The 19,905-nt window shown below is 31.7% G+C and overlaps 2 protein-coding genes across 2 annotated transcripts; one reads left to right on the top strand and one right to left on the bottom strand.

The window, feature by feature from the left end:
- The first annotated feature begins 7,746 nt into the window (after window positions 1–7,746).
- On the top strand, window positions 7,747–10,944 carry LOC121250675 (squamosa promoter-binding protein 1-like). The gene is made up of 2 exons (XM_041149858.1): window positions 7,747–8,176; window positions 10,386–10,944. Exons 1-2 carry the CDS (start codon window positions 7,857–7,859, stop codon window positions 10,615–10,617), a joined length of 552 nt encoding a protein of 183 aa, XP_041005792.1. The 5' UTR covers window positions 7,747–7,856; the 3' UTR covers window positions 10,618–10,944.
- Window positions 10,945–12,230: 1,286 nt separating this feature from the next.
- On the bottom strand, window positions 12,231–13,929 carry LOC121250676 (auxin-responsive protein SAUR78). The gene has a single exon (XM_041149859.1). The coding sequence runs from the start codon at window positions 13,624–13,626 to the stop codon at window positions 13,243–13,245; it is 384 nt and encodes a 127-aa protein (XP_041005793.1). The 5' UTR covers window positions 13,627–13,929; the 3' UTR covers window positions 12,231–13,242.
- Between the last annotated feature and the right edge of the window lie 5,976 nt (window positions 13,930–19,905).

The raw sequence follows: 19,905 nt of genomic DNA on the forward strand, positions 1-19,905 counted from the left end.
GGCTCTTCAACGTTATTTGAGTAACACAATAGTTATGAGACAGAAGAAATGACTTGAGAATAAGACCATGGTGAAACTAGTCGATTCACTTTCTTTTCTTTTATATTTTTTCAGTTAAAAGAACATGGGTTGTGTTTGCTCTTAGAATCAGGGATGCTTAGAGAATGAGATGAGATGAAAATTTTGTAAATAATATTAAGATAGTTTCTACACCTTTTGTGAAGTATGCGGATCAACTCGCAAATATGTTTACCAAGTCTTTGTGTTGGAGTCAGTAAAACTTATTTGTTTCAAATTGTGTTTATATGATATATATGCTCCAGCTTGATGGGGAGTGTTAGGGGGACATTGTTATAATAAATGTAACTTGTGAGGGTATAATCATCAATTGTATGTAGTATATGTGTTGTTGTACATCAATGAATAAAGTAAGTAAAGTATTTTTCCCTCCATAAGTTTCTACACTGAGTAATAGTGAGATAATTTGAGTTAAGTATTTATTGAATTTAGAAAAATAATAGAGAAAAAGTCGAATAAAAAATATTATAAAGTTAAAATATTGTTATAATATAATTTTTTTTCTATAATTTTTATTTTAAAATTTGAAAAATTTAAATTATTTTTTATTATAAAATAGATTTATCTTATTATATGAAATTATGTTACTTTGTGAATTTATTTTTATAAAATTTCTTTATAGTTGTACTATTATTTTAAAAAAAAATTATGGGTGGGGATTAAATAATATAAAGAACGAGCCGAGCTTGGTGAATAACGAGTTTGAACAATTTTGTCAAAATCTTTGTTATGTGGGGCCCATATCACATTTTGTTCCCAACACGTTTAAACCGAGTGTACAGTATAAAGAAAACTTGGGCAAACACGAATTAAGGATCAACGATTCAACACACATTCATGACTGGAACACTTTATTAAACAGTTAGGCTACGTTTAGACAGTGAGATAATGATGTATAAATAATAAAATAAAAAGTGGTAAAAATAATATGATAAAATATTAAATAATAGTGAATAATAATAAAAAATAATAAAAAAGTATATAAAAAATAATAATAAAATATTAAATAATAGTAGAGTGATCTCACTATCCAAACACAATCTTATATGCAATGGTGCTGTTATAGCAATTTGGGCATTGTTTGGATAACAAGGTCTTTCCAACTCATTTCATATGATTCTATCGCATTTAAGTATCCAAACACTATTAACATAAATACTTTTTAATTTTATTAATTTTTTCATCTAATCATTACAACTTTTCTAAACTTCTAAATAAAATATAAAAGATAATTCAATTTTTTTAAATTTTAAAATAAAAATTATATTCTAATAATATTTTAATTTTATAATATTCTTATTCAATTTTTCTCTTATTTTATAAAATATATTAACTCAAATTATTTTATAATATATTTACAAACTATCTCAAACTATTTCATCTCTGGCCAAATCGAGTTTAGGCTTGTAGGCAAATGCGTCACAACCAAAGCAATAAATTCAAATGAACTCCTAACCCGGCTGCTAAACTCCAATGCAATTATGATGGACAACTATTATGGCACCCTGGTTGTACTTTTACCTTTGTGAGTTTGTTGGTCGCTTGCAAGGTAAAATTATTACTGCACAGATATAATTTAAATTATAAGGTCTAGTTTATTTTCAGAAAATATCTCATTTCATCTCACTTCATCATTATAATTTTCTCAAATCTCCACACAAAATAAAATAAACAATTCAACTTTTTCAAATTCCAAAACAAAAATAATATTAAAAAATATATTCTAACAATATTTTATTCAACTTTTTAATTTTAATCTCATCTCATCTCTGAAAACAAACGAACCCTTAAATTTTAATATTTATTTTTTAAATTAAATTATATTATATGAATAGTATGTAATTCAAAAGCCTCAAAATAGAATTATTCTATCATATATGCTTTGGGTATGAATAATATTAGTATGTCCTCTCATTTTATCTTTTCATTTTAATCGATCATGTATTTAATTTTTTTAATTATTAATTAAAAAAGTAATTATTAGTGTATTGATTTTTTTAAAATATTTAAAGATGTTAAAAAAAATATTTTAAAAAAATGTGAAAAATAAAATTGAATTTTGCCTAGACAGCACTGTAAGCTGTCGCTGTTGAGTGGCAACTAGTATTACATTTGGGTATTGCTGCCTAACTTATCAAAAGTGACTTTTCACTTTTTATCATTTTTTTACTTTTTCATTATTTCATAACTAGTTTTTATTCATATAAAATTCATAAAATGAACAAAATAAAACAATAAATAACATAAAATTTTGGTATAAATTGGGCACTTTTGTTATGGTAAGTAGTGCTTGCCATATGATTTATCTAATCAACAACATGAAAGATGTACTTTTAATTATTGTAATTAAGTCACTAACAATAAATACAGGTGCGAAAAAGGTTTGTGGGTTGCCGGGAATCCATGTCTTTGTTGTTTGGTTTGATCTCTGGTTGATTTGAGCAATGGGGAAGTGTGCAGGTTCTTGAAAGGCTTGTTGGCTTTGTTATTAACGAAGAAGATGTGACTCCCATTTACAATGGCAGGGATGACGGTTTCAACGAATTTGTTGATGACGTAGCGAAAAAATAAAGATTCGGGCTACTCTGCCGGTAGCCCGCTCAAAGTTACCATCTCTCACATTTTATTTTTTTCAAAATTTTTTAATATATTTAAATATTTTTAAAAAATAAAAAAATATCTCAAAACACTTAAAATTAATTTTTTAATCATTAAATAAAAAATACAAATTAACAAGCGATCAATTGGAGCGATAAGGCTGAGAGGGCAAACTAGTGTTTCTAAAAAATAAATTGTTGAAAAGGTGTTTTGATTTTCGACACAAATTGGGTATGAGAGAGAGTTATGTAAACTGTTTGTGGAGTCACTCAAATTTATTGCTCAATCTTATTATTTATGTATTTTAATTTTTTTAATTTGTTAATTTTTTACTCTGTGGTTAAGAAATTTATTTTTTTTCTTAATGATTTAGAATGTTAAAAAAATACTGGAAAGAAAATTAAAAAAAAATAAAGAATAACAAATTTATAAATAACGGTACACCCAACATTTAACACTGAGGAGGCCGCTAATTACACCTTCCGAGAGTTATACTAATAAGTACTCACTTGTTTTCATCTTAAATTTTTATTAATTACAAAATTAATATATGACATTATACAATTTGAAACCTCAATTTTTATTTTTTATTTTTTTAAATTGATACATGAAGTTTAAGAAACTTACAATTAGGTATTTTTGTCAATTTCCTATTAAAATCTTAACGGGAAGATTGCCACGTGTTGTTAGTGTTCGCTTAGCCGATGTGGATGTTGATGTCCTATGTCAATAAATAATAAAAGAGAAATGATAGGTACAGTTATAAATATTCAAACGCGACGTAATTATTTTGAAAAATTAATATATACGGAACTCAAATAAAAAAAAATTATTTTTTAATAGTAAATTTCGTTTTTTTTTTAAATAATTGTACGGCACTTACATACTCCACGATTATATATAGTATTACTCATAATAAAATGTTACACGGGCTCTTGTTAGAAAGTTAATGAGAAATTGACGGAAATAACTCGTTTCTAATTTTTTTTTAAATTCACATATAAATTTTACGAAAGTGGAAAACTAGTTTTGCAATTAATTCTATTTTTTTTTCATTTTTAATCATTCTTGCAAATGTGACACGTTTTTAATAATTTTATATGTCTGCGACTTAAATGATAATCACTTAGCATAGTGCACTTATCAAATGTGACTAAGAAAAATAAAATCAATATAAAAAACAACCTCTCTCTTAATAAATTCATTTCAAGATGCTCAATAGGTTTCTAATAACGTCATAATTAAGACTTTGGTATTAATCATCAATCAATTAAGAGAAATATTTTGGATCCCGAATTTGTGTCCCGAATGGTATTGTTTATTTTTTTTACATAATGATTAAGAAAATATCTTTTAATGATGTTATGAATTTTTTATTTTTTTAAAAATATTTATGATAATTAAAAAAATACATTAAAAAAAAAACACTATTCAAAACCCTACTCGGTAGCCATAGCGGAACTCATCAATTAATGAGTGTCCCATCCGTCTAGTTCAAAGAATTCTCAATCATCCAAAAAAAAAAGGAATGTAATCACTTGCGGTAGCAACTTTCAGGTTTGCTCTTCGAGTCATAATCAAATTATAACTTCTTTAAATTTGAGAGTTTGTTCCTAACAAATATTTTAGAAATCTCGGATTTGAAAGGTGGGGTGTCATGTTTATGTTGCAATTAGACTTCAGTTTAATCTTTATATTTGAGTTTTATCTTTTGGAATATACGTAAATGGTATTTGGATCTTCTAGTTTCATTTTTATGTATCGTTTGCATATTTAGAATATTTTAAAAATATTTGTAAATAGTAATGAAATAGTTTGTGAATAAATAAAATAGTTTAAATTGAGATATTTTATTGGATTTTAAAAATGAGAGAAAAAAATTGAATAAATATATTAAAAATTTATTTGAATATAATTTTTATTTTAAATTTTGAAAAAATTATGTTATTTTTTGTGTTTTGTTAAGAAGTTTGGGAAAGTTGTATTGAGTTTTGTGTTTGAATAATGATTAGGTAATGATTAGATGAAAAATATTTAAGATTTGAAATTGAAAAATATTTTGCGTTTGAATGATGTTTGTGTTAACGCTTAAAAACATCGCAACAGGCCGAAAAGGGAGAATGAGTCATTCCCGGCCCGTTGAGACTATTTGCGCCTCGACGGGTGTAGTGTGGGGCCTCAACAGTGGTCCAGTGCGACTGTACGGTATCTGTGCGTACCTTCACGAAAGTGAGTAGTAAATCGAGCAAAGAAAATAAAGAGACGATGACCTACAGATTTAAGTGGTTTGGCGCAATGCCTACGTCCACAGGATTTTGGGGAGAGGAAAATCTATTATAATGTGATTATTTTACAGTTTCTCTTGATTTTTTGTCCTCATTGTAAAATAGAGATTGGATCTCTTCTAGAAGTGTCCTGGTCATTGACGCTCTAGTCATGAGGTTGAAGAAGCTAAAGGATAAGTCCCTGTCTATCCCTGCCAATCCCCAAAAATCATCTGGAAGCCCTTGCATCAAGTGGTCTGGTCTCTTCTCGTTATCCTATATCCCTTGCATTCTTTACGTCACATATTCCCTCATTTATGTCACATCTTCACTTTTTTTCCTTAACATCTTTCTCCTTCCCAACCTTTTTTCATTTCCTCCATTCATTATTTCTTCCCTCCAAAAGAGACCCTCCGACTTAGGTAGCGGCGGACATATGAAAGGGCGGGGGGCCATGGCCCCCTAAAGTTTGAAAAAAAAAATATATATTAATTTTGGCCCCCTCTCTAAAAAAATTATCTTGGCTCCCCTCTATAAAATTATTTTGATCTTATAAATTATTTTGACCTAGAAATAGAATAAAAAATATTTTATTATAGTTTTAGCTTTACTCGACCCCTAACAACAAATTTCTGGTTCCGCCATTAGGCTAGGCTTAGAAGCTATTATGAACTTGAAATATTTTATCCCCTCCAGTTTAAAAACAAAATAACTTAAAGAGTAGTACTACAGAGCAGTCACTATAGTGTGTGCACGCATTACATACACTACGTGGCTGCTTCTGGTGTTTCATTTTTTTTCCTCTCTCTCTCTCTTTCTCTCTCCGCTGGCTCGATTCTCCTCCATGCCCGATGCATCTTTAGCCTAGCCCGGCGCCGCCGTGCGCCATCCAGCCTCACCGCCACCATCGGCGACTCCCCTTCACGCCGGCGACCAAGCCAGCCACCACCGATATCCCTACGTGCAGCTTTCTCTATCCCCTGTAGTAACCCAACCAAAATGGGTTGAAAACCCATTTCGGGGCCACCGACGGCCCTATCGCCGCCGTGTGTCTGTTCTAGCCCCACTGAGCAGCTCTCCTGACCACCGTGACTCCTCCTCGAGCACCTTCGAGCCAGCCAAGCCCTCCACCTCTCTTTTGGTCTCTCTGTCTCGCCCTACACCTCTCATCCATCAGCTCGTAGGAGATATGTAGTTTGGATGATGCACGTCATGTGTACAATAGATGTAACTAAACAATAACTTCTTCCAAGATTATTTCTATCTAAAAATAGGTCAGTATCCAACCATTGAAGTAAGAGACATAGACAGTAACATAAAGTGAGGCACATGATTATCTCTCTCTCTTCCACGCTAATCGTATCGAAACTTCTTCATAATTGTTCACAATAAGTCCAGAATGAAAGAGCAATAATTGATCATTGTTGAACGCAAGCTGCAAGCATATACTATAGACCACTGAACATGATTTCACATAAAAAAAAAAAATACTTATAAACTAATTTGTTTTGATATATTTTATTAAATTGTAAGACATTTTTTTTAATATAAACTAGATTTTATGTATGTCTTTAGCAATTTTATTATTTTTATAATATACTCTTTTTACATCTAGTAATTGTCTCAAGCATATTTTAACGAAGAGAAATAATTTAGTTATAGATTTTTTTTATAAAATAAATTTACAAACTGACATACTTTAATACGATATGTTAAATTGTAAAATTATTTTTATTATAAAATAAATATAAAAAATCACATAAAATCACGTGAACCTATTAATTTAATTTTATAAAATTTCTTTATACATTTAACACTTTTCTCTTATGAATTTGTTAACACTCTCAGCCCCACCAAATGACGCACCAAATTGGGGTTTGGCTCGTGGTGTGGCAGTTCATCCAACTGCCGCCGTCCCCACTATTGTAAAATGGGGAATCAATCGTACAACGCCCCATTACAGAGCAATTACATTTACAGGACAAAAGAGAGCCGACGTTCTCTGCCAACTCCTCTTCCTCGTTACTAACAACGCCAATGGAACTGCACACTTTTCGTCTTCCCATTGCTCAAATAATTCAAATGTCAAAACCAAACACTAAACCCACCAATCCAATCCTTCCAACTCCCTCAAAACCACAAACCACTGCAACCCACCCAACCTTTTCCCCAACCATCGTACCTCCTCCACCACACACGCACGCACTGACTCGATACTTTTTTCTTTAACCACACATAGGGACCACCGATCACAAGAAGACTCGCTGACAGTCTCCGCCCGATGTGCGCGCGTGTGCGTGTGCGTGTGCGTGCTTTCGACGTCTTCTCGTCACCACCTTCCCCGTGTACAACCAAAACACAGACAGAGACAGCCAAACCGGGTAACAACAACAACCCGAAAGAAAAGGAATTAATAATTATAAGCTAAAAAGTAAAGAAAATAAAACATGTAGCTCCACCACCAGTACCACCGTGTGGTCCTAGTTCCCTCGCTCTCCCTTCTTTGTCACCTTTTATTTTTTTGGTACTAGAGTGTAGAATTAAATGGCCACTTCAAATATGCAATATATTTGGTAAATGAGAAAGTTAAAAAAAAAAAATATTTGGTAAATGAGTTTTTTTTTTTTTTATAAATATCTTTAATCATTAAAAAATATAAATGTATTAATAATTACATTCTTAATTATTAAAAAATAAAATAAAATATATGAGTGACCAAGTTTTGTGGACATATTTGAGATGTTATATATATATATATATATATATAAATATATATATATATATATATATATATATATTTTATTTTTCAACTATAGTTCATTGATTCAGTCCCTCCCGAGTCCCTACACCCTCAGCTGATTAATACCTTCTTCCATACTTTATTTCCAACTTCCCAGTAGACAATTCTTCTTTACCATGAATCTGGACAATGTTAGTGGGAATTACCAGAAGATGGAGAAGCAGCAGAAGGTGGTGAAGAAGGAAGTGGGGGAGTCTGATGAGGAATTGGAGGGTGTTGAGGAGGAGAAGAGGAAGAAAGGGGTGATGGATGGTGGTGGTGGGCTTGGAAAGAAAGGTGGTAACGGGCTGAGGTGTTGTCAGGCTGAGAAGTGCACGGCGGATCTGAGTGATGCTAAGCAGTACCACAGGAGGCACAAGGTGTGTGAGTTTCATGCTAAGGCTAAGGTTGTGCTTGTGGGTGGGATTAGACAAAGATTTTGTCAGCAATGCAGCAGGTTGTAGAGGTTTAGTTTTGCGCTTTATAACATTTTTTCTTCAGTTTTGATTTTACGATGAATTCCTTGTTTCTGTCCTTTTTGTTGCTCAATTCCCTTGTGGGTCGGTTAATTGTTGCCCAATTGCTCGACTTCTGAGGAGTTTTGGAATTCGGATTTTGGAGAAAGAATTAGAGTCCTTCCTCATGGGAAAAGAACATGATGACCTGAGCTCTCCATATATCCAATTCCAACTTTTGAGCCCCAATTCCAAACTCCCAAACCACAACGTGTCTTTTTGTTTGTCTCGCTGTCTGTCATTGTTTGTTTGTTTCTTATGGCGTTAATTAAAAGGAGAAAATGGGAGCTTTTTGCATGCATTATAGGACCATTAATGGAATTTGGATCTAAGTTATAAAAAGGCAATTGCCCTGTAGCTAATCCCAATAATCGGAACTCGACGCTTCGTTGAGTACACTTGGTTTAGTTGTGTCTGGTACAGTACCCATAAATCTTTCAGGAATGTTTATGGGTACTGGAATGTGTCTATTTTTTATTTTATATGAAAAAGGCCGCATCATTGCGCTTGGATTTGGCGATAATATTCTGTTACTCGTGCACTATATATGGTACATACAGCTAATGCATTTTCAGATCTAATGCATTGTAGCAGGGTTTAAAGTTTTTACTAATTTAAGCTACAACGCTAGTGTTTGAATTGCATGATAATGGTCATTAACTGTTGCTTTTCCTTGGTGTTATATGGTCCTCATGTCAATGATTCTGTCATATTGTCTCATGTGGCGTCTTATGTATTGGATTATATTAATGGTTGGCGTTTCTCTATTTTGTGTTTACAAACATCCAATATTGGTGTTGGATTGTGAAGAGTTTGAGCTTGGCTTGTATATATTTGGTTCAAACTCGGTTCTTTTAATAAATGAGATGTTTGTAAACACCAATATTGGTTCGAATATTAAACGAGCAAAACTCGTATAACCTTGGCTCGACTGGGTTTAGGCTCGTAAACAAAATTCGTATAAGCTTGACTTGGCTTGTAATATGTGTTATATTTATTATATGTTAGCTGTATTTTATAAACTTAATTATATTATTATTAGTGTGTATAGGATACTTTGTATAACTTTTTATAGAAGATATTTTATATAATTAATTATCTATATTTAATTGTGTTTTTTATTACTTATCAAGCTATTTTATGTTTGCAATACAAGTTGTTATATAAAATAAGTTAATGATGTATCATGTATATAGCATTAGTGTTATATATCAGTTTTCTGATATAGTTATGAATGAATGGGTGAATAAATATTTACTTGAAACGGTTACTAAATTAACTTTAACCGATTAATTATAATTCGTATAAATAATACACATCAGAATGTAAGTTGATAATATTTCTTTTTAATTAAGGAATTATATTATTAACCTTATATATAATATATTTTTCATTATACCAGATAAATGATAACACATTGTAATTTAAAACTATACTTATCACTTATAATTCCATATTATTATATTTCTATTGTGTAATATATGTACATGTATATGCTTATATCATACGCTTGTAATACACTTATAAATATAATATCTAGTAATGTATACTATAATATATTCAAAAATTATATTTAATAATAATATATTATACAACTAGAACTTTTGACTTATCATTCTATCTATATATATTAAATGGTTTAATTTATTGCATTTATCTTATGTATTATTTTTATAATTTATAACTATGAGTTAATTTATTTTATAAAAATTTATATCAAGAATTTTTTTAATGAAAACTATATGGTTGAATAGTTAAATGATTATTATTATTTTTTTGTAAAATTAAAAATTCTTTATATTAATCAAAAGATAAGAATCAAATAAAAAAACTCGGGTTCGAACTCAACTTGTCCGTTGATTTTTAGTTGAGCTTGAGCTGAATTCAAACAACATTAATAGTTGGCGACCCAAGTTCGAATAAGGATATTCAAGTTCGCAGCTGAGTTCGAACAAGTACATATGCTAATCGAGCTCGAACACCCTTGTTCAACTTCGGCTCGACTCAGTTTGTTTGGAGCCCTAGTGAGTAATTCCAATGCAAAATGTTTGTTATGCTAGCTTATCTTACTTTCATAATGTCTAAGATTGTTTAGGCTACCAAGAACTGGGACTTTACAGTGCTTCAATTATCCGTTGTAACTGGGTGCAGATTTCATGAACTATCAGAATTTGATGAAACCAAGAGGAGTTGCCGCAGGCGTTTGGCTGGACATAATGAACGGAGAAGGAAGAACTCTGCTGAGTCTCATGCAGAAGGCTCAAGCCGCAAAGGAACAGGTACTCAGTTGAAGGACATTGTTTGTGGACAGGTTGATGACAGGGGAAGAATTCAGATATCCATTCATGAGAACTCAACTTACAAGCATTTCCAGATTAGATAAGATCCGATTGCCTGCCCTCAAGCATGCTCTCTCTCTTCTGTCATAGGGTGTAATGGCAATTTAGAGTTGTTCTTTAATCTGTATTATGTATTTTGTCAAGATATTTATTCTGTTCCAAGTACAAATGCCAGAGGCTTGGGGACTTCCATTCGTGCTGCTAGAGTTAGTGCTAGTTTTGGTTGGAGGTATATAGAGTCTAGACTTAATATGTGGTGGCTAAGCACTTAACTTTATATTTGTTGCAACTTGCAAGAGTAGGAGAATGATTTGCATGTACTTCCTTGGCCCTTCGGTACTGGGGCTTAATTTTATCTGTTAACTCCTTGAGTTTCATGGGCTGTTATGATTAGCATATGGATGCATTTTTCATGTACTATTTTTAGCAATGGGTTTAGGGTTAATATAAATGATGGAAAATTTAGGCAAGTTTTTTCTAATTTTTTTGAAAAGCATGATATAATATTAGAAATAAGCTATTTGTTTCTCAAGTGATTTAGGACATAGGAGAGTATCTACTGTCTCATCTCTTTCATTTTCACCTTTTTCAGATTTGATAGAAAGCATGATGTTCTAAATGGAATATGTTGCTTTTCATTTGGTACACAAGTGCGAAAGCACAATTTGTTATCCTTGATAAAAAAGGATGGGAATCTATACTTGTAATCTTGATAAATGGATGTCATGTCCGTTGACAACTTGTTATTGGGGGTTTTGTATTGTTGAATGCTCTGTTTCTGATCCATGTTGAGTCCTAATCTAAATAGTAATTAGGAAACCTGAGTGCTCCCAATAGCCTTCTCAAGGAACTCTTGACTTACAATGCGTGCAAAGTGCACATAGACACCCCCCTTGATTATTAAGGAAATATATCACATGCTAAACTGGAAATACATTTGATCATTCATTACTTGGTGCCCATACGGGACCTATTTAGGTGCATCTGGCTCCCACAGATTTCCATGTAGATGCTGCAATGATTTAGATATATTTGTATTGAGAATTGGAGGCCCAATAAATTCTGGGTAACATGGTCCAGTTGTCAAAAATTTCGATTTGCCTTCTATGAGGATCCGTTTGGCAACACAATTGTTTTCAAGTATTCTCGAATGCGCTCAAGTATTTTTAGATATTTTCCTTTCCAATCATTACTCAAATACAAAATACTTTCAATTTTAAATTTTCAACCTTTTCGTTTAATCATTACTTAATCATTTCAACTTTTCAAACAAAACACTTTCATTTTCTTTCCCAATTATTACTCAAATATAAAATACTTTCAATTTTAAATTTTCAACTTTTTCATTTAATTATTATTTAATTATTACAACTTTTTCAAACAAAACACAAAATAATATTACTTTTTCAAATTTTAAAATAAAAATAATTTTCAAATAATTTTTTAAATTTATAATATTTTTATTCAATTTTTTCTCTCTCATTTTCTAAAATCTAATAAAATATTTTAATTCAAACTATTTTATTATTATTCACAGATATACCGTTTAAAATCTAATAAATCTAATAAAGCATTCAAAGGACCCTAACTCTCTCACGACTCGAGCCCATTGCTGTGGGAGGAATAAAAAAGAACTGGATTTCCCAAATTGAGGAATTGTATGAATATTATGACTAAAGTGAGAGAGAGATATATATATAGTGGATTATATGATATCTACAGCTATATGCGTGAGTATTGGCGGACAACACCAAATAAATATTGTTACGCGTATTTATTGTGTATATATCTGACTTTATACCTTAAAGTTAAGACAAAAACTTGTTGGGAGATCTTGATCCGTGTGCTCCAGCTAGCTTTCTTGAAATGGGTTCCAAGGCATGATAGTCTACTTATAATCGTCATAACACATCTTATTATGGATGATTCGTCTGTCTCTCTCTCTCTCTGAAACTTGACTGTATTCATGCGTTGTGATTGATCCTAGGACCCTCGTAAGTTGTAAACAGCTAACATGGTATACCGTCTATATCGAACTCCAATGCACGCCCATCTTCAACTTTAGTTCCTCCATGTCCCCTGGTAGATTATGAAAACTGCAAAGTGGCTGGCCCCGGCCAGCGGGGTTGCCATGATCACTATATGTGCTGCTACCTTCCTAAATGAACAAACATTTTGGGCAGATCCAGATCTTGCCTATGGAATACACCTTTAATTGTACCTAACTTTTTTGTTTTGAAAATTAATTTTCACGTACCAATAAGACTCATCATTGTCACTGTGTTTTTAATTAAAGAAAATGGATAAAAGTTATAAATAATGGATTAATTCCAAGTGCTCCCCCTCCAATTAATACTCAAAATTTAAGGATGTCTAAAAAAGGAAACAAAAAACTATCTAAATACAAGGCATGTTTTGATTAATTTGTATTTATTAACTTACATTTAAGGATAAAGAATCATGGAATGGAACAACAGAAACTCATGGATCATGTGTTGGGTCTGTCAATTTCCCAAGGAGTTATGACAGAAATCAATCATATGCATCAGGAAGAAGAAGAAGAAATGAGCCATGCATGCACTTACAATTCTCAGATGCAAAAGCCACAACCTGAGATGAACCCCAGTATGCTTCTGTCCCTGAACACCAGACCTCAAGCATTAGGGGCCTCAGAAAACATAGAGCTCAGCCAATTCCTGCAAGCACTCGGAGCTGAGATTTGGGTCTGCATTCTCAAGCATCCATAAGAGATGGTCGAATAGAACCACCTCACACCTGACCACCAAAATATCATCCCCTGAAGAAGTCTTGTGCTTGGTTTTGTCGATGAGGGCATCTATAAGAGGATGGCTAAGGTACTTGGAGCTAATCACGTATCGCTTTCTGGTGCTTCCCACGAATACAGTTTTGTGATGTTCGTCATCATCTTGCATGTCACCATTCCATAATTCTTCCCTTGTTGATTTGGACCGTAAGCTGCTGTATGAAGAAGATCTCCCCAGTTGCCTTGACAGGCTCTTGCACTTCCTCAGTATCATGTTGATTTTCTTCATTTCTTTTTTCTTCTTCCTTTCAGGCACACAGAGAGAGAGATCAGAGAGAGAGAGAGAGAATGAGGAGGAATGGTAATGGTGAGAGATTGGGGAGACTTGATTAACACACTGAAGAGAGTGTATAAAAATAGCGAAAGAGGGGGTGAGAGTGGGTGCAAGGTCGTTGTTTTCCGGTGCTGGGAATGTGGGACTGACATCAACAAGTCATCCGTTTTAATTGAGAAATTAGAATTCAATTCATGAAGGAAGGAAGGGAGGGAGGGAGAGAAGTGGTGAGGGGCATTTGAGAGGCGCAAACCGGTACACGCGACGTGGGGAGCTCTTCTCACATCCTTATTTTTAGCCCATTGTTTTCAACTCTCCATTAATTCAAAGGCCTGGAATGCAGTCCAACTCGACGTTACTTATCCGAGTCATGCCTGAGAATTGTCTTGCGTAACCTTAGCTCCCCCAACATTTTCTTGGCCCCCCAAATGCATATAACTATCAAAACTGATAAATGCATTCTTATCCAAATCTGGATTAGAAATTGGTGAAAATCAGTGATTTTACACAATCTATCAAATCTTATCAGTCTCTCCACATTGTAACTTTTTAATAGTTTAAGGTATAACCTGTAAAATATTTATTTGTAGGATAGAAAGTGTATTATTTGTACATAAAAACCTTAAAATAGAGTTATTTATTTTTATTTCTTAGACTCTCTAGTGTTTATTTCACATAGGCATATGCCACTTGGGCTTTACATAAGATTTAAGTCTTTAGGAATTTTGAAAACCCATCTTGAAAAGCCCAATATTTTGCGTTTAACTCATATGTTAATTTTTGGAATTAACGAGCCAAGTAGTTAACTTTGGAAGTGGGTCCACCCCAAACAATACCCAAAAAAGGAAAAAAAAAATCAGTTATTAATGAAATAACTATATTTTTCTGACAAGGGTCACCTTATCTAAGAGCATTTCATGTTTGGACTCTTTGAGGAAAATATATTTTCCCTCAAACTAGTAGATATACTTTACACTCCTAACTCTCAATATATATATATATATATATATATATATATATATATAATATTTTTATACAAAGGGTAGGGTTTCAAACCCAGATTTTTCATTTAGAGAACCGAGTCATACGCCATCAAGCCATCAAACTCTTGATTCCTAACTCTCAATATTGATACATTTTCCAACCTACAAAAGCTGATAAATGCATTTTTATCTAATTTTGGCCGTAAAAATGAATAAAAAAAATTACAATATTTATTATAAGATCTTAGTAGACTATGCTCATTTTGACTTTTGAGGAATGATATTTGCAGTTTTAACATATGTAAGTACTGCGTACTTCTTTTAAAAAACAGTATGTAAGTATGTGATCTACATAAAAAAATTAATTTTTTAATGGTGGGCCTCACACCTTTTCAAAAGGAGTGTGCAAGGCTTGCACACTCTAAAACTGTATCTAGTATTATTCATGACTTTTTAATAGTTTAAGGTATAATGTGTAAAAGTTTTAGGCATAAATGGTCAATAGCCCCATTTGCTTTACCTTTTTTGATATTTGGCCCTTGTGTAGTTTGTTTTGAGGATTTACACCCCGTGCTATTACAAATTTAGAATTAAACTCTTCTGTCACAAATTTCATTCATCCTACATGATAGAAGACATGTGTCACTCTCTAAAGCTGTTATGTGCTCGGTTTTTCTTTTACTTCAAAAAAGTAAAAAAGCAGAATTATAACAATTTTAAATTAAAATAAAAAGAAAAAATCATAAGATTTTTAAAAAAGAACGTTGGGCAGAAGGGCAAGGACTAGGGATGATAATATGTGACACGACTCATTAATCCAACACGAACACGACACGAAATTAGCGAATTTGAGTTTGATGAATGTTCGGGTCAAAATGGGTTAACCCGTTAAAACACAACTCATTAACGAGTCACTAATGGGTCAACCCGCTTAAATTGTTACTGATCTGTTTAGACTCATTAAGCTTTTTACTCAAAATTACAACTATATCGTTTTTAACCTAAAAACCAAAATACCCTAGTCCTAATTTCCTAACTCTCTCTCTCATGAGTCATGATCACCTCCCTGGACCCTCACTTCGTCTGCCTCATGTCATCCTCTCTCACATCGCTGGCTGCCCCCATTCCTTTTCTCTCGGACTCCTCCTCTCTTAACTCTCAAATTGCATCCTCTGCCTCACATTGTGCTGCCTTGCTTTCTTGACCTATTGCCTTGCTATCTTGTGATGTGCCTCACGTCGCCCCCACTCCCACCTCTAAGGTATGAATAATTGCTAAATAGTGAATACTCATTGGTATTTGATAAATGTCTAAATCTCTAACATGGGGCTTCTTTAATACATCATTGATAGCCTAAGCTTCCCTTTTATGTTCTAGATGCTTATTTTCTTATTATACACTTGTAAAACCATGCTTGTTTGTTATAGACTGTGGTAGTGTTCAACTTCACCAACTTGAATGCTTGGATTTGTGGGCAACTACTTACTATTTGTTTTTTGTTGTAAGTCGTTGAGACCTAAAACAACATATAGCATTCAAAGTTCACAAGTTTGAAGAATCTTGTGGATATCTCAAAGAAGATATTTGCCATTTGAACTCCTTGTATTGACAGAGAATATATTCCACTTCTTATCTGTCTAGGTCTTGAAGTTCAATCTTACAAAATTGGGCCTTGCATTGTTTGTTTGACTTACAATTTTCATTGTATAATTATGAGCTTAATGAACTGAGGACATTATAGTTCCCTATTCTTACTATACCAAAAATTAAGAATGATGATTTGATTGACAAATTGCTATGTTATAGTGGACATGTTTATCTTTATACATGTTATGTTTAACATATAGTTGTTGTGTAGACATTATAGGTGTTGTGTTATAATTGCTGCTAGACTAGTTTTCATGTTGGATTTTTTTTTAATGTCAAATGTGTGAGGTAGTAGGCAAAAACAATGATTTGAATGACTTGGATTTGTTGGAAGATGTCTTAGCAAGTTGTCAAAATGAGGAAGAGAAAGCGAAATGAAGGAAACGATCAAATGTGGAGTTTTTTTTAGATGGATCCTGATTCTGACTAAGGTGATGACAACATCGGTAACCCACGTGCCAAGTGCAATATGTGTGGATTTACATATTTGGTAGTGGAACCAAAAATTTGAAGCATCACATTGATTTAGAGACATATTGATAAGTTGTATTGTAAAGCATGAATTGCGATTTTGTTTTGTTGAATATTTTGGCGTAAGATCTTTATTACCATATTTGTGTCCATATGTTCCATTTATATCTAGAAATATCGCTAAGGTCGATTTGATTAAGATGTATCATCAGGACAAAATGGTTAAATGCATGTTGAATGATTTTCCTAATAGAATTAGTTTGACCTCTGACTTGTGGACATAATGGTTATATGTGCATTGCGACACATTTTCTTGATAAGAATTGATTTTATAGAAAATTGTGTTGAACTTTTCTTTTATTGCACCGCCAGAGAATGACATATCATTGTCCAAAAAAATTTATAATTTGTTATGTAAATGGAGAATTGAAAACAAAGTTTTTACTTTGACTTTAGATAATGCTTCTTCAAATAATATTTCAGTGAAGATGCCAAGAACTTAATTGAACATTAAGAAAGCCTTTGTTTGTGATAATGAGTTTTTCCATCTTTGTTATTGTGCTCATATAATCAATTTAGTAGTACGAGATGGGTTAAAAGAGATTGATTGTGCTATCAAGAAATTTTATGAAAATATCAAGTATATCAAAGGATTACAAACAAGAAAACCAAAACGTTTAGAATCAACCAATCAAATGTCTTTGGATAGTAATAAAGTGATGAGACAAGATGTTCCTAATAGATGGAATTATACTTTTCTTATGTTTGAAAGTGTCATTTTCTATCGTTGTGCTTTTTACCATTTGGAGTTGACTAATTGAAATTTTAAGCTTTTGCTATCCACATATGAGTGGGATAAAGTGGAAAAGATTAACACTTTCTTGATTTATTTTTATGATGCCATTGTGACTTTTCTGGAACCAAATACCCTTATGCCAATTTGTATTTTTCAGCAGTTTTTATGATTTATTTGACATTAAATGAACAATGCAAAAGTGAGGATGACTTCATGAGAAAAATGTCTAATCAAATGATTGTTAAGTTTTAGAAATATTGGTTAGAGTTCAATGTGATGTTGGCTATGACAATTATATTGGATCTTCGATACAAGCTTCAATTTGTTGAGTTTTGTAATAAGAAGCTTTATGGAAATGGTTCCATGGAGTATTTGAATGATTGTATGAAATTGACATCTCTTTTCATGGAATACAGTTACGGTGCTCTCAAAAGTTCGACCACACCTTTTGAAAGAAATGTCTGTAGTATGAAAACTTAGTTCAAATCTTTTAGTAGAGGGACTAGACAAGTAATGAAGATTAGTACAAATAATATTTTGTTTAGCGATTTATATTATATTGTTGTTTTATATCATGTTGGCTTGAAATATTTGTTTTTTGTTTTTGTTTTTTTTTTATTGTATAGAAATTTGATTCATTCCAAGTTGATGATCTTATTACCCACATACAAAAAAGTCAATTAAAGCTCTATTTGGATTAATCTAGGGCATATATAAATGCTCCCTTTGATATTCTTTCCTTTTGGAAAAGAAATGAAATTCATTATCTTGATCTTGCTTATATGGCTCGTGAGATTTTGAGTGTTCCAGTTTCTACGGTTGCATCTGAATCAACCTTTATGCCTTGTTTGATTATACAAATAAGATGAAATGAGATTAAAAAAAAATATGAATAGTAATGATATAGTTTGTAAATAATAGTGAAATGATTTGAGTTATTATGTTTTATGGAGTTTTGGAAAATAAAAGAGAAAAAATTGAATAAAAATATTATAAAGTTAAAATATTGTTAGAATATAATCTTTTAATATTATTTTTATTTTGAGATTTGAAAAAATTGAATAGTTTTTTCCATTTTGTTTGGAAGTTTGAGAAAGTTGTAATGATTAGGTAATGATTAGATTAAAAAGTTAAAAATTTAAAATTGAAAAGTATTTGTCTTTGAATGGTATTTAGATGTTGAGATGAGATGGGATGAGTTAAGACCATATGTGAAACCAAACGGGGCCTTAGTGTTGGTAGGTGTATCATCGATCAGCTTAGGAGTGCACTAAAACCAAATATTGTTGAAGCATTGGTTTGCACAATAGATTAGTTATATGGTGAGTAAGGTAGCATTATTTTTAAATTTATTAAATAATGGATTGTAATGCTTTCAATACTTTAATTTTATTTACTTGATTGATACTATTTTTTAAATAAAAACACAAGAAATGAAATTGGAGGTGCTAATAGAAGATGTTATGGAGTTGGATATCAACAACAAGAGCAAGGATGACATTTCACTTGCTTCTATAAACCAATCAAATGTTTAGATTTGTGTTTATTATTCTTGGGATTGTAACTTTAATATTATTACAATATGTTTATATTTGTATTGTAATTTTAGACTTATGCTAATATTTGCTATTATTCAGATTTTATTTTTGTGTTTTTATTGTTTGGATTGTAATATTGGTTTTATTATATGTTAAAATATGAAAAGTATTGATATTTTTCATTAGTAGTTCATTTTATATTTTTGGGAGATATTGTGATTTTAGTTTTTATGTGAAATTATGTGAATTAGGTCAAATGAGTTATTTGAGTTAGTTTAACCCATTTACATAAAACAGGTTGAAATGGATCGTGTCGACCAATTTTTTGATTAATGGGTCAAAACGTGTAGTGTCGTGTCAATCTATTATGTTAATAGGTTGTGTTAGGGTTTGAGATTCTGATACGTTAAACTTAACAAGCTGTGTTCATGTTGACCCATATAGTATAGTGTTCATACATTGATACGACACGAACACTACCTGTTAATACGATTTGCCAACCAGAACTTGTGGAGAATCAGTTAGTCGGCAGTAGCAAATGTAAGAAATTGAACTAGGCCAGTTCGGTCCCAGTTTGAACTAGCTTCAAACTGCCGAATCGACCGATATAATATATATATTTAATTTTTTATATTATATATATATTATAATTTTTAAAATTTTTATGCTATATATTATACATATTATAAAATTTATAACATGAAATCTTAATCTTATTATTTATGCTTCCTTGATATAAACTTACTCTTAAATATGAACATTAATATTAAATTACTAGCATGTTATTATTTATCCTTAT

The sequence above is a fragment of the Juglans microcarpa x Juglans regia genome, chromosome 2D, assembly GCF_004785595.1.
Source record: "Juglans microcarpa x Juglans regia isolate MS1-56 chromosome 2D, Jm3101_v1.0, whole genome shotgun sequence".
Classification (NCBI taxonomy): Eukaryota; Viridiplantae; Streptophyta; class Magnoliopsida; order Fagales; family Juglandaceae; genus Juglans; species Juglans microcarpa x Juglans regia.